The 24636-nt window shown below is 44.0% G+C and overlaps 2 protein-coding genes across 6 annotated transcripts; both read left to right on the plus strand.

The window, feature by feature from the left end:
• The first annotated feature begins 9 nt into the window (after window positions 1-9).
• TMEM208 (transmembrane protein 208) lies at window positions 10-5683 on the plus strand. Its single transcript, XM_039327617.1, has 6 exons — window positions 10-136; window positions 283-378; window positions 1491-1550; window positions 2059-2195; window positions 4392-4476; window positions 5158-5683. Exons 1-6 carry the CDS (start codon window positions 131-133, stop codon window positions 5293-5295), a joined length of 522 nt encoding a protein of 173 aa, XP_039183551.1. The 5' UTR covers window positions 10-130; the 3' UTR covers window positions 5296-5683.
• Window positions 5684-5833: 150 nt separating this feature from the next.
• Window positions 5834-23759, plus strand: ZDHHC1 (zinc finger DHHC-type containing 1). Of its 5 annotated transcripts, XM_039327613.1 has the most exons (13): window positions 5834-7299; window positions 8108-8179; window positions 10764-10864; window positions 11644-11862; window positions 12582-12757; window positions 14177-14278; window positions 15990-16114; window positions 16383-16541; window positions 17420-17532; window positions 18813-18898; window positions 20092-20185; window positions 21604-21724; window positions 22002-23759. In XM_039327613.1, exons 4-13 carry the CDS (start codon window positions 11644-11646, stop codon window positions 22535-22537), a joined length of 1731 nt encoding a protein of 576 aa, XP_039183547.1. In that variant the 5' UTR covers window positions 5834-7299; window positions 8108-8179; window positions 10764-10864; the 3' UTR covers window positions 22538-23759. The 5 variants fall into 5 exon arrangements, with proteins under 5 accessions (XP_039183547.1, XP_039183548.1, XP_039183550.1 ...); XM_039327614.1 differs by lacking the exon at window positions 8108-8179; XM_039327616.1 differs by lacking the exons at window positions 5834-7299; window positions 8108-8179 and adding an exon at window positions 8718-8891 and having other exon boundaries at window positions 20116-20185.
• Window positions 23760-24636: the final 877 nt, after the last annotated feature.

The raw sequence follows: 24636 nt of genomic DNA on the forward strand, positions 1-24636 counted from the left end.
AGGCTTTCCGGAGAAGAGCGTTTTCGTGGCGGCGCTGTGATGTGACGCAAATGGCCCCGCGCCGGAAGTCCCGCTGGGTTGAGTTGGTCGGACTTGCCTGCGTGCCCTGTAGGCTGGTCGGGGAGCCGCCATGGCGGTGAGTCGGGCATCGGGAGGCTGGAGCGAGCCGGGGCGAGCGGGCGATCTTTAAATAAAGATCGAAGGATCGTGACAAGCTCTGATTTAAAAAAATAAATAAAATAAAATTGCCTTTTTTTTCTTCCCTTCCCCCCCCCTCCGCAGCCGAAAGGAAAGGTAGGAACCAAAGGCAAAAAGCAGATATTTGAAGAAAACAAGGATACCCTCAGGTTCTACCTGCGGATCATCTTAGGGGCGAACGTGAGTGTGGGGCGCTGGGTCTCCGGGGTTTGGGAAGAGGCGAGCCAGGGCAGCCCGGCTATTTTTGATCGGGGAAGAAGATAAGATAACCTTTATTGCCTTTTTTGTTTTTTACTGTGGGCACAACGGCACCACATCAAAAATGAAACTGAGTTGCCCGCTCTCAAAGTGGCACACACCTAAACATACTATGTACAACATATGTATACTATAGACCAGTGGTGGCGAACCTATGGCACGGGTGCCAGAGGCGGCACTCAGAGCCCTCTTTGTGGGCACGAACGCCGTCGCCCCAGTCCTAGACCTTCAGCTGGGTTGTTTTTTTTTATTGAAAATTTTTAAGTTTTACAAACTTAAATTATAAATTTTATAAATTATAAAACCTTTTCGCTTTAGGCCTCTGCCACCATGTGCAAAAAAAAAAAAAAAGGTTCAATCAGTCAATTTCAACCTCGTGGGAAAAAAAAGATCTTGCAAAGTTGGAATTAGTCCCACCCAGTCTGCCATTACTACTGCAGCCACACCCAGCCAATGGGCCACACCCACCCGGCACTCGACGATGCATAAATGGGTTTTGGGTTGCAGTTTGGGCATTCAGTCTCTAAAAGGTTCGCCATCACTGCTATAGACCCACCCCCTTACATATACGTAGCAAATAAATATTAAATACTGCCCATCTTGAGTATATAATGGAAGGAGGAAGCTCTCCTGCCTGCTGTGCATTGTGAAGCAGTCAACAAAATAATTGTAGCTGTAGCTTCCCCCCCCCCCCCCGTGGGTGGCAGCAGCAGTTCAAGTCCCAGCCTGTAAAGGCCCTATTTCTGAAGGTAAAAAGTGGAATTAAAGGTTGAATGAGTGACTTGCATGTTTAGATTTAGAATGAAACTTTTAGACCAGTGTTTGTCAACTGGAAGATATGGGGGAGCAGCTCCCAGAATTCCCGGGCCAGCATTGCTGGAAGTTAGAACATAGAACTTCATCAGGGTTGGAAGGGACCTTGGAGATTGAAGTCCACCCATCTTAAAGTTGCCTACTTTGAGAAATTGCTTTAAACAAAGAGCTCTGTGTCTGTTCCTCTTTCTCTCTTATTTTGATATCCCTTGTGGTTTCAGGCCATTTACGGAATTGTCAACCTTGGGATCTTCTACATAACAGCTACCATTTGGACTTGGGTGAGTTCTATATATATTCAGACTGTCATTTCTTTTGAGTCAGGGGCTGTTAATGTGTGTTGCACACCGAGAGGAGAAAAGAAAGTTGATTCCGAAGTGTTCTTTTTGTTTCTGCAAAGAGAGAAGTCTATATCGATCTGTTTAAAATATTGGCTAGGAGAATGAGATTCATATTCAGCTGCCGTCCCTCTGTCCCACTAATCCTACACAGCTGACATTCTGTACATGTTTGTAAACTTGGGAGGCTCCACATGTAACCACCAGTAAACCATTCTTCCATTAGAGCTGTCTTAATCCTTAACAGAAGTGTTTGCATCCAGTTGTGCCCAGCGATCCTGGTTAAAAAGATGGCACCAGCTACAATATGTGTTCCTGCCTATATTTGCCAAATATAAATCTGTGTGCACTTTTCAAACTTCAGACTTTACTGAAATAGTATCTCCAAAGTAGGAGTGTCTCCGAAGGGTTTTACTGTTTTTCCTGGCTAATTTTCATATCATTCTTTTAGGTTGCCTTTGTGTTCAGCTTGATGGTCTATGGGGCTAGTTACCAATCAATGAGGTCAATGGCAAAGCCTACTTTTGCAGAGGGCGGAAGCCTTGCTGATGGCGGAATTGATCTGAATATGGAGCAGGGAATGGCAGAGTGAGTGTCTACACTACCTAAGTCCAGGTGAGCAGGTCCTGCTGCCTGACCGCATACGTAGTTTTCCTTCATAGCCTCAACCAGTGGAGGGACACACTGGTCCTCGGGCTACTTGCATCTCCTTGTGTGTGACCCCCCCAAACCTTTTTTTAATTGAATGGTAAATAACATTATAGAAATAGGAAATTATTAAATGGATAACAGAAGGATAATCGTATTAACAATTGGGTTCTTGGTGTTTACTGAGCTTGGCTGTTTTCTTGCAGATGTTTCATTACCACTCTAGGTAACCTCATGAGTGCATGAGAAAGAGTGGTGTTCAGCAAACTCTAACCCTAAAGCAGTATCTCCCATTGCTGAATATCTTCTACCACTTAAACATTTCTTCCAACGTTCAGTTGTGATCAGCATCCCTACATGTTCTACCTGCTAAGTCTGCTCCTGCCTCCTAGAACACAGGTCGGCAACCTGCGGCTCCAGAGCCACATGCGGCTCTTTGAGCCTTCCCCTGTGGCTCCCAGCCTCCTCTGCCTTTGCAGAGAGAGACAGAGACAGAGAGAGGCAATTGCACTTCCCTGCTTCTCTCTCTCTCTCTCTCTCTCTCTCTCTCTCTCTCTGTGTGTGTGTGTGTGTGTGTCTGGATGTGTGTGTGTTGTGTGTGTGTGTGTGTATGTGTACAAGAGAGTGCACTCACAGTGTCCTCCGAGGAGCTGAAAAGCTTTCTGGGCGGAGCTCCTCCCTTTGCTGCGTCTCTGAAGGAAGCAGGAAGGGCAGGAGAGAGCTAGCTAGCCCAGTTAGGCTGACTCAGGAATTCTGGGAGTTGAAGTTCATGAGTCATAAAAGAGACAAGGTTGCCTACCCCTGAGTTGTTGGGACAACAGCTTGAAGCTTGCCAGGTGAGCAGCAGATAGGAGGGGAGGGGAGAAAGAGAGAGGGAGGGAGAGAGAGAGAGAGAGAGGAAAGAGAGAGAGAAAGAAAGAGAGTGGGGAAGGGGAGTGGCAGACCAAGGGCAGATAGGGAGGGAGAGAGAGAGACACACACAGAGAGAGACCCTTTTGACATCTAAAATGAAGATAACACTGCAAATATCCTTTTTTTACCTGTGTGTGTATGTAATTTTATTCTCTTAAAGCATTCTCTTGGTGATCATTGTTTTAATAGTATGGATATTCCCAAGAGTCATATTTTTACTTTTATTTTTAATGTGTATATGTGTGTGTGTGTCTGTGTGTGTATATATATATATACACACATATATACACACACACACACACACACACACATACACATACACACACCTATAATAAAGGTAAAAAAGGATATATGCAGTGTTATCTTCATTTTAGATATCAAAAGGGTTTTGCGGCTCCCAGTGTTTTGTTTTTGGTGGGAAACGGGTCCAAGTGGCTCTTTGAGTGTTTTGGGTTGCCTACCCCTGTCCTAGAATAAGCAGATAACAAATCTATGGCACCTTCTGTGCAACTGCAGGTACAGATGGTCCTTCATTTACGACCTTAATTTCCGTTGCTAAATAAGTCATGCCCGATTTTATGTCCTTTTTGTCGTAGTGGTTAAGCAAATCGCTGCAGTTGTTGAGCAAATCCAGCTTCCCCACCCCCAGCCATTTTGGAAGATGGCTGGGAAGTTGCAAATGCCAATCTCCCGTCCCTGGGACATTGCAACGGTTGTAGATACATACTGGTTGCCAACTGCCTGAATTTTAGTGGTGCAGCTGTCAGGATGCTGCGGCGGTCCTAAGTTGGAGGACGGGCTTTAACTCTCTTTTTTGTAACTTCAAACAAGTGGTTGTAAATGGAGGACTATCTGTAATTTTCTCCAGCTTCATCGTTCCCAGGTCCTTGAGCCATTCGTCCCAGGACTTCGTTCAGCCTTCTTTGCTCCCAATTGTTACAATCCCAAACGGATCACAATAATCCAGAACTGTGCAGCTAATCCATGATTTCTTAGCATAACCTGAAGCCGTGCCTCTTATGCATCTGGACCAGACAGTTGGAGGGCTTCTCCCCTCTTCTCAGGTCAATCCCGTTCAGGCCCACTTTAAATTTTTAATCCTCCGTAACTTTTTTTTAAGCCAGTCTTTTTTCTTTCTCGGATGGGACATTGGTGAACGAACGAAGACACTGAGACTTTATACTTCTGCTCTAATAAAAACCAGCTTTTTTTTTCTACCCTCAGGCATCTGAAGGATACGATTTTGCTTACTGCCATTGTCCAAGTGCTCAGTTGTTTTTCCCTCTACATGTGGTATTTCTGGCTCTTGGTAAGTTTCTTTTTCTTATTTGTCCACAGCACATTCTTCCCAGTTGTTATCAGGGAGCCGGTTTGGTCTAGTGCAGGGGTCTTCAAACTCGGCCCTTTTATGACTCATGGACTTCAACTCCCAGAATTCCTCAGCCAGCGTGCCTGGATGAGGAATTCTGAGAGTTGAAGTCCATGAGTCATAAAAGGGCCGAGTTTGAAGACCCCTGGTGTAGTGGTTAAAATACCAGGCTAAAAAGACCCTAAGTCCTGCCTTAGCCATGAAACCCAACTGGGTGATTTTGGGCCAAGCCACCTCACAGGGTTGTTGCTGTGGGGAAAACAGGTGGAGGAATTGTGTTGGATATATTCACCTCCTTGGGTTACTTGTAAAAATAATAAAAGGCAGGATATAAATAAACCTTGACAGCTATCAGTCTGTTTGGATGGAAGCCACCCAAACTGCACTTGCACTTGCACTTAATTTTAGCCAGTACTACTTGATACAGCATCTTCTCCCACTGTTAAAAATCTAGGAGATTTTTAATGTAGGGATAGAAAGGCCCATCATTCGTAGAGATAAATGGGATGTACAGTTCCTTAACCATTAAAAAGCCCAGCCAGCTTTTTGCTAATTCTCAGCTGTGCAACTTCGCTCGTGGCCTGCCTTGAAGAGGGTCCCCGTTTTTGTTCCCTCTTCCAGGCTCCGGGGCGAGCACTCTATCTCCTTTGGGTTAACCTCCTGGGTCCTTGGCTCACTGCAGAATCTCCAGCTGCCAATCAAGAGCCCAACGAGAAGAAACAGCGTCGGCAAGAACGCCGGCAGATGAAACGGTTTTAGCTGCGCTCCTGGGCACGAACGCCACGCCACCTTGGGTCTCCCATGTTTATCAGGGATTTGAACCAATCAGAAAACATCAGGGGATTTTTTTTCTCTCTCTCTGCTGGCCATTGCTCCTCTCCTGACATCTGTTCATCCTAAGGCTATATGGCTTGCAGTGGGGGGGGAGGCGGCGCGAGGGGAGAGCCCCAAGCAAATGATTGCTTTTTTCCACCTTATGGCAGGGGGAGGGGACTGCGGGAAGAGGGCTGCAGATGTGTAAATACTTTTCCAAAATGATGCTGTAATAGGAATCGGATGATGAAGGTCTTTCAGTGTTGGTAGCAACGATGCATTAAAAAGACACACGCACAGACAAAACCTTTGCCATGAGCGCGCTTGCAGTGTGCATACGTTTCCTTTGGTCTCTTCATTTACTCGCCTGTTTTCGTGACCACTCTAGGCAGGCCTGGTGCTCTCACTGGAAGCACAAAGCGAGCAGTACGTTCAAACAATAACGGAAGCGAGGGATACAGAGGACCAAAGGGATATTTGGATTTAAGGAGAGATCCCTTCGTGTATTAAAATGCCACGTGGGAGATATTTGAAAGGAAAGGGGGGGGGAAATGAATGCTGTGTATCAACTTGTATTCAGAAAGCGTTTAAAATGGAATCCCGAAAGCAAATATTGAAGTGAAGTATGGGGTCGTTGGTGCTCTCTGAATTGAAGAGAGTTGTCTTATCAGGGCAAGCCACTAGGATATAAAACTAAGAGCAAACCTATTGCCTTTTAGCACTATTACATAGTTTGGTAATGAAATGTCTGCAAGAAAACCACCACTCACAGAGCAGGGGTCTTCAAACTTGGCCCTTGTGCGACTTGTGGACTTCAACTCCCAGAGTTCCTCAGCCAGCGTGCCTGGCTGAGGAATTCTGGGAGTTGACATCCACAAGACATAAAAGGGCCAAGTTTGAAGACCCCTGTCACAGAGCATCAAGGATTCCACCGTTCAACCCTGAATTACAAACATCCTCTTTTTATCAGAAGTGAAGTAACTGGGAAGTAAAGCCAACAGGCCATCCATTGTTCAAAGCACCTTCCACAGCCCCCTTTTGTGGCTTCTGGAAGTTCTCTCTAGGCACATGCATCAAAAATTGGGCTGGGGACGGGGGGAAGGTTGACTGTCACTCTGAAACAAGGCAAACCCTTTTAAAATACAAAAGTATTCAAAATAAAACAAGCCTTGACACTGTGCATGGAATGGTCCAGATAGCTTTGCATCAGTGATCTGACGTCAGTGACCTCTTGGTCCACCTATTGCCACAAAGAAGGCTGCCCACCTGTGTTTGCCAGTTTCTTGCTCCCCCCCCCCTCCCAGCTTCCCTAAAGAGTACCAGAAAAAGCAGGAAATGAGACTTTTGACTTGACAGGAAGTCACATGGGAGATAGCATCTTGCTGCAGTCAAGAAGGGAGAATATTGGAAGTTTAAAAAGAAAGAAGTTTGTTCAATTCAAATGAACCTGATTCAGATCTGCCAAGCCCAGTTTAGTATATTCACAAAAATACCTTCCTTTCTCCCCCCCCCCCCAAATGCAGTTCATAATATTTGTGTGTGTGAATTTCAGGGGCTGCTTTTGGTTTATTATGATGGCTTATCTGGAGTTTGTCTTGAACAGCTTCCAAGATAGTCTAGAAAGGAACTCTCCGTTCACTTGTTTTCAAATGTTTTTCACATTAGATTCCTTCAGCATTCTGGATTTCTTCCAGTTCTGTTCTGAGATTTGTTACTGTTTGCCAGCCAAGTCAGTTTGCAAAAAGGCCGAAGGGTGGGGACTTGGTGTTAGCTGCTGTATTCCTCAGCTGCTGAAGTCGGATCCTGGATTGCTAAGTAAAAAATGCAGAACTGAGACGAGATAAATCTTTCTTTTTGAGGTATTTGCTAATGAAGGTATCCAGGCAGAAATGATCCATCACTTCGGATTATGTTGCCAGAACAGCAGTGGAAACTTTGCTATAATTTAATGTAAGTACCGTTTGTAACAATGCTGGGGATGTTGAGAGAAAATTCAACCAATTAAATTAGTTAAGAGGAAATGGCTCTTTTGTAAACATTGGAAATCTGGCACGCTTGTCAAGATTTTCTGCTCCTGGTTTCTATAACTTGCCTTTCAAAACAGAGGATACGCCATTAGAAACCTTTGTTGTATTTTGGTGGATGTGATTCATACTTCCATTTTTACCAAATCGGGAAGCAATTACTGGTATATAGAAAGGTTAGCAATTGAACTGAGTAAAAGGCAAACTCTCCAATTTTGGATGGAAGGAAGCTGCTTCCTGGGAACCAAAGGCTGTGTTATGTTCAGAGATAAATAACTACTGAGGTTTAAAAAAAAAAAAGAAAGATTACAGTCCTCTAAAGCTGAAGTCAAAGGAGTAGTATCCTGCTTGTCTGAATTAGCAAGTCGAATGGGAAGGCCCCCAAAGGAGAAGCAGAAATTCCAATAGCAAAGCTGTCACTTTGAATGAGAAGTGAAAGCAGGGCTGAACCTCAGCACCAAAAACCAGAAGCCCCAGCCCCTGGGATTTTCAGATGAACATCTAGACCAGGGGTTCCCAACCATGGGTGCTCGCACACCCTGGGGTGCGAAACGATATTCCAGGGGTTGCAAAAACTTGGGTTTTCAAAATTCTAGTGTATGTGCATAATTTGTTGCTGTTTTTTCGAACTTTTGTTAAGGGGTGCGAGAATATATCTGAAGCGTTCTCAGGGTGTGGGATATAAGGTAATTTTGCATTTATATATTATAAATACAGGGCTTTTTTTGTCATAGAACGCCCAGAATGGAGTTCCGGCACCTTTTTTGGATGGAACCTTGTAGGGTAGGCAAGGCGGGTTGTATGAGGTGTGTGAGTTCTGACACCTTTTTTTTTTAATACAAAAAAAGCACTGTATAAATGTAAGCTAGAACTAACGGATCCCTTAATCCAGGGGTCCTCAACCTTGGCAACTTTTTAAGACTTCAACTCCCAGAATTCCACAAGGCTTAAGGTTGCCACAGTTGAGGACCCCTTGCCTTAAACCAATGTTTCTCAACCTTGACCATTTTAAGGCATGTGGACTTCCACTCCCGGAATTCCACAGCCAGCATTGCTGGCTGTGGAATTCTGGGAGTTGAAGTCCACATGCCTTAAAATTGTTAAACTGAATAAGAGAAGGGAAGGACTATGCCCGGCGACTGTGTTAGAAGCTTCTCCCTGTAATTAAATCCTGATTAAAGTAGGATCCTAAAACCTGCAGGAGGACATCCCACCCCTCCTTGGCTCCGTTCAGACGACACCCCCCCCCCCCAGCCTAGCCCTTCGCGCAAAACAGCGCAGGCGCATCCAGAAGAATGAAAGAAGGCGGAGCCCCCGAGGGGCGTGGCGTGGCTGGGCGGAGAGGGCGGAGCTCGCCCGCTCGCTTGCCTGGTCGGTCGCCATGGAGACGGGCCCCGCGGCCTGACCCGCAACGAGGAGCCTTCGGTCCGCAGGGCCCAGCCTGAGGTAGCGGGGCCCCTCCCGGCATGAGGCGGGTGCATGGCTGCCCGGAACCACCGCTGAGCTGGAGGGGGGAAGGTGAGGAGAAGCCCGGGCGCCCCTCCGCTTCCTTGGGGCCGAGCCCTTCCTTCTTTCGGGAAGCAGGAGGCGGGGAGACGCTTCCCCCCTGCCGAGCTTCCTCTTGTCTCCCCTCCCGCCCATCCTCCGCAGCACCCGGCTGCGGACGAGGGGCCAGTCACGCCCGCTCCTCGGAAGGACGCTTCCCCGCTCCCGTCTGGAAAGAGGCAGGCGGTTCCCGGTGGTGGGGAAGGAGCAAAGGCGGGGATGGCGAAGGGGCTTTTCGGGGTGGGGGGGGGGAGAGGAAGGCGGTGATCCCGGCCAAGGGGGGGGACTTAATGGGCAAGCCATCATTAAGCCAACATGGCTTCAGGGCAGTGGGGTGTAGTCTTTCCAACTGAAACGGCCTCCCTGGTACAGCCGCCCCTTCCTCAGTCTTGGCAGCTGTAAAATGGGTGGGCTTCCACAAGTCCACAGAAACCTATATAAGTGCCTGATGGGAGTTGTAATCCAGGACAGGGCAGTCCTCCACTTAAACGGCCACGATTGAGCCCAACATTTCTGTCGCTAGGCAAGGCACTTAGGTGGGTTTTGCCCTGGTTTGCGACTTTTCTTGCCCCCTCCCCTCCCCCCCATTGATTTGGCTGGTTGGAAGCTGGCTGGGAAGGTTAGAAATGGTCCTAACCATGATGTGGGGACACTGCAGCCGTCATAAATACGAGCCGCTTGCCAATTGAATTTGGATCAGGGATTACTGCAAGGGTCGTTAAGTGTGAAACATGGTCATAAGTCTCTTCTCACAATGCCTTTGGCACTTCAAGCAGTCACTGAATGATTGCAAGTCAGCTGGCTGGCTGAGGAATTCTGGGAGTTGAAGTCCACAAGTTTTAAAAGTTGCCAAGTTCGAAGAGCCCCGTTGTAAGTCAAGGATTACCTGTAAATTGGAAGGTATCAATATTGGGTATGTCTGGGTGAAAACATTGACTGTTGTTGATAAAATTCCCTTCCTGGTCTCTGTGTGGCTTTTCGGTAACCATTTGTGTAATCCACTATTTAGTTTGTGGATTTGCAAGGAGTCCTTGCTTAACAACCACTTGTTCAGGAACTTCTTGGCCTTAGGACAGTGCTGAATAAGTGGAATTTACGACCAAGCCTTTGATATATATGCTCAAATGCATTTGCATTTTCCCTCTGAACCATTCTAAATAACTCACCGCTTTTTATGATACGTAGGCAACTATTTATCAGGGAGGAGTTTCCCCTTTTTCTTGGCCTGACACAGAAATTATTGTTCTGGAACGTACTTCACTAGAAATGCGGAAACATAGATCAGTTCGTTGATATTATACATAATGTATATAAAACCCTTTTAATGGATGATTCTTAATTGAAGAGGAAGTGTTGCTTAGCCACAGGATCTGTTTTTTCAAATGAACAACAAAGGAAGCTAACCCAAACCAGTATTTTTGCATGAAACTGTCATGGATCATGAAGAACCGAAAACATGCATCTGTGCATGTCCTTCAAATTCTGCTTTGTCATTTGACCAGTGAAGTTATTGGACAACGTGCCCTTTTCAGGTTTTGTAGCCCAGTTTCGGTGTGTAGAATATCACCGTACAGTCTCCACAATTTAGGAATAGGTGGATTATTATAATGATAGCAATTTGCAGGCAAGGAGTCAGTCCCACAACTGCTGCTCAGTGGGCAAAGGTTATCTAGGACAAAGATTGGTGTGAGATTGTTTTCTATTGGATTGTTTTGAAAGCAAATAATGTTTTTACGGTAGGAAGTGGAATTTAAGCCTTAGGCCAAACAAATAGAGACACACTTTTTCATATTCCCCACAATGCTTCAATCGTTCTGATTTTGCTCATCTTTATTTTATCTGCAGAGAAAGAGACTTTTGGACCTTATGAGAACATTTTAAGAACTACATGATTGGATTAAGGGAGGTCTGAACTGTAAGACTGAGGCAATTATCTTCAGGCTGGGGTAAGGGGGTGATTGGTGGCACTTTTCTAGTTTTACAAGTTTCAGTTAATCCAGATTTAAACTTTGATGTGATGTGTGATGTTTCCCTCTGCTTTCTGTTCATTTGCAGTGTATATCACGTACAGTATAATGGCATATTGAATCTCCTGTTTTTCATTCAGGGGTTTCTTAATGAAAACGTACTGGATGTATTTGCACTTTGTCCTGTAAAAGAGCCTAATGCTGCTTCTCTTTATGGTTATTTATTAAAGTCTGAGTATTAAAAAATGAGGTTCATTTCAAAATTACTTTTTCCCCGTGGGAGAGGCTCTTGATTTGTAATGGAACAATTTCCCTACCTCTTCCAGTACACATGCACACAACATGCAAAGCAGAGCTATTGGGGAATGTGGGAAACGCCATTTGATGTATGTTCAGAGCAACAACTGCTGAGCCCATGTAAGAAAAGTGTACGCTTACTTCCAAAGGGTAGCCTAGCAGCTGGCAGTTCTTAGCCATTTAGTTCTGGCCTAAGTCAGCCTCCAAGGACAGGCGGTGACATTTTCATTTTGGCTAAATGGGTGGCCTTTTCTAAAAAAAACAAAACTGCTTGGTCTCTGTGGTTGCATCGCCCTCTCTGTGAGGCTTTCCTGCACAGAATGTTCCACCTGCAGAAAGCTTTGTATTTTCAGTATGCTTCCTGCAGCTTTTTTTTTCTTTTTTTTTTTAGTGAAAATACGTTTTTCTCCCTTCTTCCTTTTCTGTGTTTTTTTTTTAACTCTCCCTCTTATCTCCTGCAGATGAACATCTGCAGTAAGCCACCTAACAAGACAGCCCCAGAGAAGACTTCTGAAACCACGTTTGAAGTTCAGTCTCAGCATGCCAGGAGAAACGGCTGGAGTTGGCCCCCTCACCCCTTCCAGTTCATTGCCTGGATGCTCTTCTTCTTCTTTGCCCTGGTTGGTTTCGGCATCCTTGTGCCTCTCCTGCCCGTTCACTGGGTACCCGCTGGGTACATCGTATCCTTTCTGTCTCCCAAATGCGGTTATCCCGAATCCACGTGGGGGCCCAAAGGTCACCATTTAGGAATGGCGAAAAACTTCCATTCGGAAAGATCGCCAGTGCTTCTGTTCCCTCCTGCCTGCTTTCCCCCATTGTGTGCATCTTTAAACGGCAGTATACCCTTGTCATAATGCTGGTAGCCCTCGGCTTACGACAATTCGTTTCGTGGCTATTCAAGGTTACAACGGCTCTGAAAAAAGTGATTTGTGACCGTTTTTCACATTTACGACTGTTGCAGCATCCCCAGGGTCACGTGATCAAAATTCGGCTGCTTGGCGACTGACACATGCTGACGCCTACTGACCCCGGGTTGCAGCGTCCCAGGGTCACGTGATCAAATTCTAACGAGTAGAGTCAACAGGAAGCAAGATTCACTTAACAACTGTTTCATTTAGCAGCAGAAATATTGAGCTGAATTGTAGTCGTAAGTCGAGGACTACCTGCATACACAATACTGCTTCTGTTAACCATTCCTTTGGCTGTCAGAATACTTTTAATAACTTTTTGCCTCTCCTGGGCTTTTTTCTGGGCTTCTGTGAAGAAGCAATGATTTGCATTTTTCAAGCTTTTATTTTTTTTTTTCTGAAAGGATTTTTAACCCTTGTGACATTCTTTTCCATGGAAATTTAAGAATATTGATAAATCTGAGAGACGAGCCTTAACTGTCCACGTTTAGTGTCCCGGAGTCTTCTTTCTCTGCCATCTAGTAGTTCACCTTATAGCAGTCTCCATTGACCCAGCCGATGACAGTGTGCGAAAGAAGAATTACCAGGGGCCACTGACTGCGTTCAATCGCAGCCAACATGCTCATGTCATTGAAAATCGCCACTGTCACATCTGTGATGTTGATGTGTGAGTATTTGTTTTGCCTTCCTTATGTGAGTTTATGAGTGAACTGCACCAATTCCTTTCTCGGGCAACCATCAGTGTTGTACAAACCAGTCAGTACTAGAATAATAGTTTTGAATTATAATATAGAAGATGGATTCAGATGATAAAGGTTATTTTATTAGTAAGTGATGATATTAGGATGAGAAGTAGAATATGATTGTGAAATAAAGTAAGAATTTATCTGAATAAATAATAAGTGTATTTTAGATATGATAACTATTTTGTAATGAACTAAGGGAACCGTAGGCTATCCAAAACCTAAATACTATGGACATTAAGCCAACTGGAATACTGTAACTGAAATCAGATAAAAGTTGAAAACAGGATATGGAGGCCTATAAGTCAAAAGATATTGATAAATGTTTCAATTGATTGGGTTATAACTAGCAATGTATTAATTTGAATGTGATATAATAACCAAGGGAAACAGAGGAAATTTTTGATGATGTAACCTGACATATGTATGAAAGAGCTTGTTATTGGACTATGGATTACCCAACCACCATGTTGCTGCCTTAATACCTGGAGCTTTGTGAAATTAGAAAATTAATAAAACTTGTTTAAAAAAAAGAAATCTCACCGAAAACTTCCAAGTATTTTACAGCTATTGGTATTATATAATGCCTTGGTTTACTGTCACCAGGCTGTAATAGAACTGGCTGGATTCACATGTCATGCTGAACATGATGGGGTTTGTTTGGTTTTGGTTAAGTGTATTGTGTAAACACGAACATTGTGTTTTGTCAACTGTGACTCGTGGCTTCGTCTGTTGTATGAACCAGTCAATTGTATTTATTCTGTAAGTCATGGTTAAACAAGCAGTTTAGCATAATAGATGACTCAACCATGACCTTGTGAATTAAATAACCACTTGGGGTCTTAAACAGTGTGCCCAGCAGTGCCTGTTCCCCTCATCTCTGCACCTTTCCTCCATCAATAGCTACACCCATGATTTTTTAAATTAGCTCAATTCTTTGTTTCTTCCTTGCTTGATGCCAAGTAACTAAATTGTGCTGGTCACCAGAGATCGCTGGTAGTGCAGTATAGTGGACAAAATTTTGTAAGACCTGCTGTTTTCACAATGCACAGTTCCTGCATTGATATTTTGGTTACAAGATCAAAAAAGTTAGAACAGTCCTACTTAGAAGTGCAGGCTTGATGAATGTAAGTAAATAAAAGCTCATAGTTCTGTGAACTCACATGCATTTTAGTGGAATTATTTTACATGTAAGAACAGACTTAATTGGAAAACATGCATTAATTGGTTCTTTCCTCTTTTATTTTTTTGGTACACATCTAATTTAGCCCCTTAAATTAATCTGGGGAAACAACTGCAGAGTATAATTAGCTCCTTTTTTTCTCTCTCTGTTTTATTATTAGGAGCTCCAGATCAAAACATTGTGGGTCCTGTAACAAATGTGTATGTGGCTTTGATCATCACTGCATGTGGCTCAACAACTGTGTGGGAGAGAGAAATTATTGGTATGGTTTTGTCTATCACACATTAGCCCATTAAGCAAAGCCTGTGAACATCATTTGAACAAATCCAGCACCTTTTTAAAAGCTTTTTTTTCCCAGCTTTCGCAGCCTAAATATCTGTTTTCCATTTTCAAGTTGCATGACATTATACAGTAGTGGCCAAAATTGCGGAAACCTTTTGGGAAAAGTGTACAGTAGAAATGCCACCTTTGGTTACGTTTCCACCAATTTTTCTTCTAACTTATTTATAACTGTAGCCTTGTTCACTTAATAATACTATTTTACATCGCTTTCTGGGCAACCAGTCAACTCTTTGCACCATGACTTTAATTTTATTACGTTTTACACGCTCACTAAATGAAAGAACACAAAAAAACCCAACCGACTTGATAGCGATCACATAACACACGACAAATGTCCTCCTCTCAGCTTCAATACAGGACATCAATAACTGAATCCTACTATGATCTGATTGACTCATGGCCAAAACAAGATGACACCCGATTGGCTCTCTAAACACTCGTGCTCATTGGCTACAATCGGATGACAGAAAGCTACCTGATATCAACCTAAGCAAGTTGTGTTTCCTTTTTCTGGTTATTTGGCTACAACTTTTCATAGAATACAGTACAGATAATAGAACAAACTATGTTGCATTACATTCTTGATTAAATTATCTTTCCATTGATATATAATTTTATGGAACTACTCAAAAATCAGTGGTGTTATTAGCCATCAAACCTCAAAAATACCTTTTTCCCAAAAGGTTTCCACAATTTTGGCCACTACTGTAGGGAATATACTTAAGATCATAGTTACAAATATATAAAGAATACACATTCTAGAATCGTAGAGCCTTGTATTTGGGACTTTTAGTCTAGATGCTTGTTTTTGATTCCTTGCTGAGATACCTGGATGTTCTGTTGGTGATTTGACCGGTCAAAACTAAGCATTGTATTCTTTGTGCAGTGTTGAGCCAACCTGCATTGGATGTGATAAAAATGGTTTGTTCCATGTAGACTTCTCAAATTAGAGTTCCACTCTCGAATATGCTATACTGTAGATGTCTCTGGCTTTCATGGGAGCCCTTAACCCTCTTCTGCTGAGCTAGACAAGCAAAAAAGTATAAGAGAGTCAGGCAGGAGTGTCGCTCTCACTGTACGGATAGTCCTTGACTTACACAGTTGAGCCCAGAATTTATGCTGCTAAGTAAGATGTGTGTTACATTTGTTAAGCGAATCGCTGCTTTTCTGCTGCTAAGTAAGATGTGTGCCACATTTGTTAAGCGAATCGCTGCTTTTGCTCATTTAGTAACACGGTTGTAAAGTGACTTTGCTTGTAAGAAGGTCGCAACCGGGGATCACATGACCCCGAGACGCTGCAACCGTCATAAAAATATGAATCGGTTGAAAAAGCCTCTGAATTTTGCTCACATGACCGTGGGGAGGCTGCAATGGTTGTACGTGTGAAAAATGGTCATAAGTCATTTTTGTAAGTGCCATAAGTCATTTTTTTCCCCGTGCCGTTGTAACTTTGAGCAGTCACTAAATGGACTGTTGTAACTCGAGGACCACCTGTACATCGGTCAGGGTTAGGAACGGCACAGTTTCTTTGCCCGAGATGCTCATTGCTAAATGTGACAGCCATGGCTGAAAATTGATTTCCCTTGTGTTTCGTTATGAAGATGCTAAACATTCCTTTGTTTCTTTGACAGGCTGTTTCTGAACAGTGTAATATCTGCCATCCTGGGCCTTCTCCTAATCTTGCTTGTTGCTTTCTATGTCTTTGTTCAATTCTTCCTCGATCCCATGAAGTTACGCACTGGACGTCCCTTTGAAGGTACCTTCCCACAACCTGCATGGAGGAACTAGCCCATCGTGGCAATTTCTCTTTTGTCTCCTTTGATCTTCTTGCTCAGAAGCCCCATGTTGATAAGTATCCAGATTATCAATCACTGTTACACACTTGTTTCCTAAGAAAAGATATCCAAAGTTTGGGCAATCTAGATATTGCCCCAAGGCTTGACGACCCATTCAAGTGATTTGCACAAATATGGGGTGATGAAGATTCAACTCCTCCTCTCTTTTTGGTCTGTTTCCTTTTCTAGGCTTGAAGAACCAAACAGATGTCTGGTTTGTGTTCCTTCCTCTTGCTCCAATTAAGACAAAATCACCTGCAATTTTGACTTTGGCTGGTCTGCTGATAACTCTGGGGTTACTGACTCTGTTCCTGTTGGGCCACCTGTTAGTCTTTCATATTTATCTCAGTAGGTACCCCTTCTTCTGGTTTTCCTCCTCACTTCAATTAAACTGTGCATTTCCTTCCTCATACATACATCTGTACACTTTCACATTCTTGGTGTGAATGCGGCTAGAAGCATTTTGTCTTGAGTGAAATTTCTGTGTAAGTATGTAAGGTTAAATAAGGTGAAGCCCAACATACCCAAAAAGCAATGAAGACAGTGATTTGGCGAACCTTTTGGAGACCGAGTGCCCAAACTGCAACCCAAAACTCACTTTTGCATCGTCGGGTGCCGGGTGGGTGTGGCCATTTGGGTGGGTGTGGCCCATTGGATGGGCGTGGCTGCGGTGGTAACGGCAGACTGGGTGGGACTAAAAAGTTCAATCAATCAATTCCGACTTTGTGAGAACTTTTTTTTTCCTCACGAGAAGTTGAAATTGACTGATTGATTGAACCTTTGTTGTTGTTTTTTTTTTTGCACACGGCGGCGGAGGCCTAAAGCGAAAAGGTTTTATAAAACCCAGCTGAAGGCCTAGGACTGGGGCAACGGCGCGCGTGCCCACAGAGAGGGCTCTGAGTGCCGCCTCTGGCACCCGTGCTATAGGTTCGCCACCACTGCGCTAGGCCATTGTATCCAACTGGATTACTGTACTTCAGTTACATATCTGCAAACATTACTTGTCTGAACTGGAGGATTTGCATCCAATGGTTACTTAACCATTTCTGATTTAACAGGGACTGTAGTATAACCTCGTTCATTAATAATCAGCAAATCACTGATTTAAATAAAGTCTTTTTATTCCCCCTCCAAAGCACCGTTTTGAGCTCTTCCGTCGTAGCGTCTTAATTCATGTCTTCTTCTAGGGACTTTGAAGTGAATTAATTTTCTGTCCTTCTCTTTAGTGTGGCACCGGATGACCACCTATGAATATATAGTCCAGCAGCGTCCCTCTCAAGAAGTGAAGGATCCTGAGAAGCAGCCGGAATTCTACCCTCCCCCAACAAAGCCCATTCAGGCAAGGCTGCAGCTTTTGTTTAAATAAAGGCGTATTTCTGACACACCCAGAATGTAACGCATTCATAATACTTCCATCTAACATCGCTTTTTTATCTGTAAAGTCTGGAGCTTATGTATTTTCCCACTGTAGGAGATAGAGTGGGGCTTACAGACTTTATGCTGTTATTATAGCAATAGCAATGGTACTTACTTACAGTATATACCACTTCATAGTGCTTTACAGCTCTCTCTAAGCAGTTTACAGAGTCAGCCTATTGCCCCCCCCCCCCCAACAATCTGGTTCCTCATTTTACCGACCTCGGAAGGATGGAAGGCCGAGTCAACCTTGAGCTGGTGAGAATCGAACTGCTGGCAGTCAGCAGAATTAGTCTGCAATACTGCATTCTAACCACTGCGTCACCATGGCTCTAGTGCATTATGAGAGCTAGTGCAAGAAGATAATCATTATTTTTTTTATATTATAGTAAAACTATTATACAGTCATAGTATCTATAGAGACAATTCCTTTGAATTGATCCATCCTAATTAAATCTCAGAAAAGCACAATGTCTTTTCTTGGAAATCAAATTGGTTATATGGCCTAAGAAAGTAATCCAATTATTTGGACATGCTGAGATCTTCAGCACCCAATGAGGGTCCATATCTGCGCTGGCTCATTCTGTTTGTTAGGTGAACAGTTGGATAAACCAGCCTAACTGTGAGCTGAATGCAAATAATAAGCAAATACATAAGCAAAGCTACCCTACCTAAGCTAAAACTGAGTTGCTAAACTGAGTGATTTGTGATAGAAGAATGCATTAAGCACTTGATATTGTTACTCCTTCCTCAAACATTCCATTTTTATCAAGTGAAATAGAAACAGTAAACAGCGCAATACTTTGTTTCCAGAAGCACAGAGATAGCATGCGTGGACTTTGCTACACCTTAGAATATCCTTGTAGCAACATACTAAAGGCTGAGATTTAGGGACTGGCTCGGGGTCTCCTCGTGATCTGCATCACCCCAGTGTGTATTTAAGCCATGTTTTCCACAGTCCAATGCCAACACAATAATCATCATATCTTTCTAGCTGTTTTGAAGATCACATGCAAATATGAGGCTGCTATGGTTTAAACTGAGGCTTCTTTAAATTGTGGGATGCATCTCCTTGGAGCAATTTGAAGGAAGGGAGGTCAGTTTTTTTTCAACCATCTGATCAGGCTTGTCTAGGCAATGCTCCTGATTTTGTCTGTGCAAAAGCTGCAGCAGGCCGTTACTAAAATAGCTTGTTTGTTTTAGGATATGCCATTTTATGCAGGGAGTCTTGGATATACCAACCCTGAGGTGCAGGTGGAGAACTCACCAGGATTACCATCTGGGAGAGAGTAAGTAGAATGAAAGCAAAGTTAGATTTCCCTGAATTTGTTACAGTGGGCGATGTGTTTTGCATTGACAGTAAAGTTTATTTTAAATATTTTCTAAGCTTCTTAGCAGTCACACAGCTTTCTTAACAGTAAATACAAATGTGAATCTATATCTCTGTTTGGCTTTTGTTGCTAAGAAGAGGAAATAAAACTAAATCAGCAGCAATACTAAGAGGAGAATTCAGCAGAAAATAACAGCAATAAAAACAACATTAAATATCATAGCAAAGAAATGTTAAATAATACTGAGTGGCCTAAATTCTGCAAAAAAAAAAAGGGGGGGGATTTTATGTGGCCTTGCTCATGGTAAATTGATAATGCTTAGGGTTAAATCAGGAGTGGGCAGCCCACAATCTCTCTGTGATCCTCCACCATTTTTTCTTTGGCCCACATACTTACTCCATTGGCCAATGGATCTTCCTCCTCCGTTAGCCAGTTCAAAAAAGCAACATAGCTGAGAAGGAAGACAATTGAGAAACCAGTATTTTTTTTTTTAAATTAGGATGATCCGTATAGTAATAGCAGTGGGAAGTCGGTTATTTGTACCAAAATGTTAACCCTCCCCAGCTGGGCAATCTTACGTAAGCAAGACCTATGCAGACTTTACATCTTGGACTGTGATCAAGATAAATACAGTTTATGGAAAGTGTGATGGGATTTTCCCACATTCGTTTTTTAAACGGGGTCCCTGTGAGTGTTTTGCAGCATTTCTGAGATGTCTCCTCATTGGGCTAAGTTGTTATTTATGAAGGGGGTCAGTACAAGTCCGCGGCATGCCAGCAACCGGTCCGCACAAACAAGCAAAGCCCCATCACGCGAGACGCAGGCAGCACACAAAACCGCGCACCCTCCGGGCCGCGGAAAAACCTCTCTCTAGGGAACCGGTCCCTGGTGCCCAAAAGATGGAGGACCTCTGAACTGAGCTATCAGCTGACTTGCCCACTGTCCCTTGATTGGTACCTCTCTCTGCTCTTCATTCTTTTCCCAGCCCCTCTACAATGACTCACATCAGGCTACTGGGAGGAAGCAACTAATTGTTGCTAGGTGTTCAAATAAAACTAATAATGTAAGGCCATCTTTATGGTCTTAAGCATGGAAGCTTCTCAGCTTGACTGGTATGTGAAGAAGAGTCAGTGCCCTGTCTTCTGTTTCAGCCTACCCAAGTTTTGTATCCGCAGTGATGGCATAGACAGCAAGACCATGTCCTCCTCCGAACTTCCAGATTTGCAGTCTGGGGACCAGCGACAGGTAAGAGTTATGTAACCGAAGTTTAGCCTGATGGGTTACATAATACATTGATGTGACCGACTGTGTCCCCCTAGGATACTCCCCACTTCATCGGCAATTAACAATCTTTCATGGCTTGTGAATTTGGCATTTCCTATTCCATGCATGTCTTGTTTAGTTATTTGTAGAAGAGTTGTTACTGTGTTTTAAGCCAGCAAAAAAAAAAATACAGAACTGTTTCTTTGTTGCCACTGTAAGAAATAAAGATTTTGGTGTTGTTAAAAATGTTAACCATCTTGAGTTTTGTAGCCAAAGGTATATAATGCTTCTTTGCTCCTCATGCTTTAATTAAAACTATGTAGTCATTTTTTAAAAAAGGCTTTATTTCGGAAATAGGAGGAAAGGCTAGTTGCATTTTAAAATCAGTGTCACCACACTAATTGCAGCTAATAGCTCCCTGGCACACCTTTTAAGATGTGTGGACTTTTAACTCCCAGAATTTTCCCCTTCACCCTTGGATTCTGGGTGTTAAAGTCCACACATCTTAAGGTCCCCAAGGTTGAAAAACAGTATATCTATAGATCTTTATCTCACCTCCCCCCCCCCTCCATCCCAGCCTTAACAATCTAAACTGGAAAGTAGTGGCTACGCCAAGATTCTTTGAGAGTCTATTACTGAGAAAATACTTGATTTCCCAAACTGTCACACTTTGCTGAGCAGAGTTTAAAAGGGTAAAGTTGTACGTGCATGAAAATTGTCACCGAATTCTTTGGCTAGAAAGTATCTCACGCCGTCTCCTTCATATTATATTATAAGAATCCTGTAAAGAAGAGTAGATGAGATAGTCCAACTAAGCTTCATAGCTGAGTGGAAATTTAGACTGGGTTGTCTGATAACTGTAATCAGTGTAGTAATTGTTGTTAATTGCGAAGTCATGTCTGACCCATCGCAACCCCATGGACAACGTTCCTCCAGGCCTTCCTGTCCTCTACCATCTTCTGAAGTCCATTTAAGCTCACGCCTCCTGCTTCAGTGACTCCCTCCAGCCACCTCATTCTCTGTCGTCCCATTCTTCTATTGCCCTCAATCTTTCCCAGCATTAGGCTCTTCTCCAGTGAGTCCTTCCTTCTCATTAGGTGGCCAAAGTACTTGAGTTTCAACTTCAGAATCTGGCCTTCTAAAGAGCAGTCAGGGTCGATCTCCTCTAGGACTGACCGGTTTGAACACCTTGCAGTCCAGGGGACTCGCAGGACTCTTCTCCAGCACCAGAGTTCAAAGGTCTCAATTCTTTGGCACTCAGCCTTTCTTATGGTCCAACTTTCACAGCCATACATTGCAACTGGAAAAACCATGGCCTGGACTATACACACTTTTTTTGTATAGTAATCTAGTGTAGTAATATTGATCCTAAATGAACTCCACTTTGCTTTATTGTGTAGCTTCAGAAGAAGAAAAAGAAGAAGAAGCGGAAGAAGTTGCAGAAGGGTTCCTCCTCTGTGTTGGAAGAAAACTCCAAGGTGATACTTGCCCCGTGGACCTCTCTTCCAGTTTTACAGTCAGGTAAGGGTTAGGCTTAGGCAGCCCAGAAACTCCATCCTAAAGGTCTCATGGGACCCCTTTTTGCTTAGCAAAAATCTTGGAGATTTAAATATAAAGCTGCCAAATGACTTGTGAATAGCCAAGTATTTCTAATAGCTTAAGTAGAACAAAGGTACAAACCTCGTTAACTTTTCCCTGGCTCCTTGCTGCCGCTCGCATGATCTCCCACAAGCCCCATTGCTGAAAAAGGAGAGAAGTAACCATTTCTGCTATCCTCTCCTTCCTCCCTTGTTTTCAGAATCGTCCTTCACCACCGCCCCCTCTTCAGCCTCCTCATCTTCCAGCCTCCGCCCCCTTGCACCAGCCAGCCCTCCTAAAGCAGTCGTACCCACCGACAGCATGGGCCCAGTCCAAGCTGCAGGCCCTCCAGCTGATTATCACTCCGAGTCAGCAGAGTCCATGGAGGAGATCCCTGTGGCTCAGACCCGTCTGGGGAGCAGTGCCACAAGTGGAGCTTCCAACAGCGGCACTCGGCGTCTTCCTTTTCCCGCAGCCTCCTCGAAGGGCGCAGGGGAGAAGCACCGAAATGCTGGGCACGGCCCCAAAAGCAGGAACTCTCAGCCAGCCCGGGCCCAGCCAGCAGAAGAGCTGGAACTGTCTCCGAAGATCCCGGCTGTGTTTGTGAGCAGAAGTAGCGGGGAGCCTTCCGTCCCCAATCTCTGGTCTGGCGAGACCCCGTCTGAACCTTCTCACAGAAAGTGTTCCAGCAAAAGGCACATCGACGATCAGAAGTACCACGTTTGGGAGTCAGGCACCGGTTCGACAGCAGCCTAGACGCCTGGTGGCCTAAGAGCTATAATAGTCGAGAGAGAAGCCATAGTGTGTGGCCTGCTCACTCTCCAAATATATTGGTGTTCATGGATTGACTCTCGAGTGATCTGTCTTGCTCTCTGGAGCAGGCTGGTATTTGGCTTATTATTCATGCCTTTTATTCACGGGGAAACGGGGGCCATTCTTTTCCCGCTGTAGTTCACGGAGATAAATCATTTGCCTCTGGAGGGCAGCCAAAGGGTAGAAGTTAGCAGTCTCCTTAACAGGCATACCCGGGGTTTGAAGATTTCTGGGCCGAGCTTTGCAGATGCTTAGATTTATAACCTAAGCTCTTTTATAGAGCTCAGCCAAGCAAGTCTGCTTCCCTGGAGTTCTTTGGGAGAGCCGAAAGGAGCTCTGTTCTACCCCCCCAAGCCAGTGTTTCTCAACCTTGACAATTTTAAGGCACGTGGACTTCAGCTCTCAGAATTCCACAGCCAGCATTGCTGGCTGTGGAATTCTGGGAGTTGAAGTCCACGTGCCTTAAAATTGTCAAGGTTGAGAAATACTGCCCTAAGCAGAGTAGGGAGTCGGAAAGAGTACTCGTCTCCCTTTTGTACTTTCCTCTGGGAAACGTTTACTCTGTGCTTGTGTCTGAAAGGAAGACACAAAAGGCGTCGTTTCCGCTTGGCCTTTCCCTTTCCTCTGCTGCTTATTCTTGCCTTGCAATGCAACCTCACGTTTGGGGTTTTTTTTTTTAAAGGCTGGTGCGGCGCACTTGCATACATTTGGAGAGATCCGAGCCAGTTTCTTCATGTGGGCAACTCCCCTTGAGAACCTCTTCCTTGGTAACCCAAAACTCTTGAATGCATGATGGAACTTGGGGAAGAAGATCCATCCTAAGACATCTCTGGCAGATCTGGGAGCCAGGAATGCAACAAGGCAGTTGTCTGTTTCATGGCTCCTTGGATATTTCCGGGGGCCTTATTTTTACTTTTAAGGAGGGACCGTGCTTGGTATCCCAAAAGTTCCAGGTTCTTCTCTTACATCTAGTTAAAAAGGATTCAATAGCAATCGGCGGGAAAGACCTTCGCCTGCGACTCTGAAGCCACGTCTGGTCAGAATAGAAGACTAGATGGACAAGTCACCTGGCCTAATAGAAGGTAGCTTCCAACATTCATTTAGCAATATTATGGAGCGCTTTGAACAGCTCTGTTCTCAATAAATATTTTTTCTATGCTCTTTGCTAAATGCTTCTCCTTTTCCCCCCCCTTGCCCTGCATTTGCTGATACAAGAAGCAGTTTTGTCAGGATGATCCAATTTGTTGGCTCCTGAGCCTAGCATTTCATGTGTGTAACTCATGACATACTTATTTTGTGGGTTGGAGCTAATGCTTCATCCTTCTTCAGATCACTTTTCAGCTGGTCAAGCTCTACCCCTGTAACGATTCTGATAGACCGGTGTTTCTCAGCCTGATGTCTGGACGTCAACTCCCAGGCTTCCCCAGCCAGTCATGTGCATGTTTTGGAAGTAGGCATCAGTTTTAGTACCCTAAGGTTTTGAGCAAAAGGATCCTATCATTGGAAAAACTCTCTCTCTCTGCTTTCTGGAGAGTTACTGCGTATCAGAATAGAGTTTGTCAAATCGTTACAAAGGCAGGATTTCACAGAATCGGTATAATAGAAATAACCCCCACAACCGAAGCTGATTAACGGCTGAAAATGATTGTAATACAGGACCTGTATTAATGCAGACTGATATTTTAAGTATGCAGACTGCTAGCCACCAAAACAGAGGAATGCAGTGCTCTTGACGGTCAATCTTGCAGCTTTTGGCAGCATGGATATAAACCGCTCTGCAATCCATACCCTTCTGTTCAAGCAGGGGTCATTTAAGGCTTAAAAGCAGCCAAGCTATGAATGAGATGGGTAACTTTATGTTTGAGACAATGGATAGTTAAGATGGGTGGGGAATGGTTTTCAGCAAAAAAAAAAAAAAATGAGGTGGCAGATTTTAACCCTTTGATCATCTCTTCAGTGTTCTTGGGAGCAAGATAGAAATCCAATCACAGACCCTTCCTGCAACTAGCTATGCCTTCAGTTACAACGTCCACATGGGTAAT

The sequence above is a fragment of the Crotalus tigris genome, unplaced genomic scaffold, assembly GCF_016545835.1.
Source record: "Crotalus tigris isolate CLP2741 ecotype Arizona unplaced genomic scaffold, ASM1654583v1 scf7180000024362.2655971311:6658466, whole genome shotgun sequence".
Lineage (NCBI taxonomy): Eukaryota > Metazoa > Chordata > Lepidosauria > Squamata > Viperidae > Crotalus > Crotalus tigris.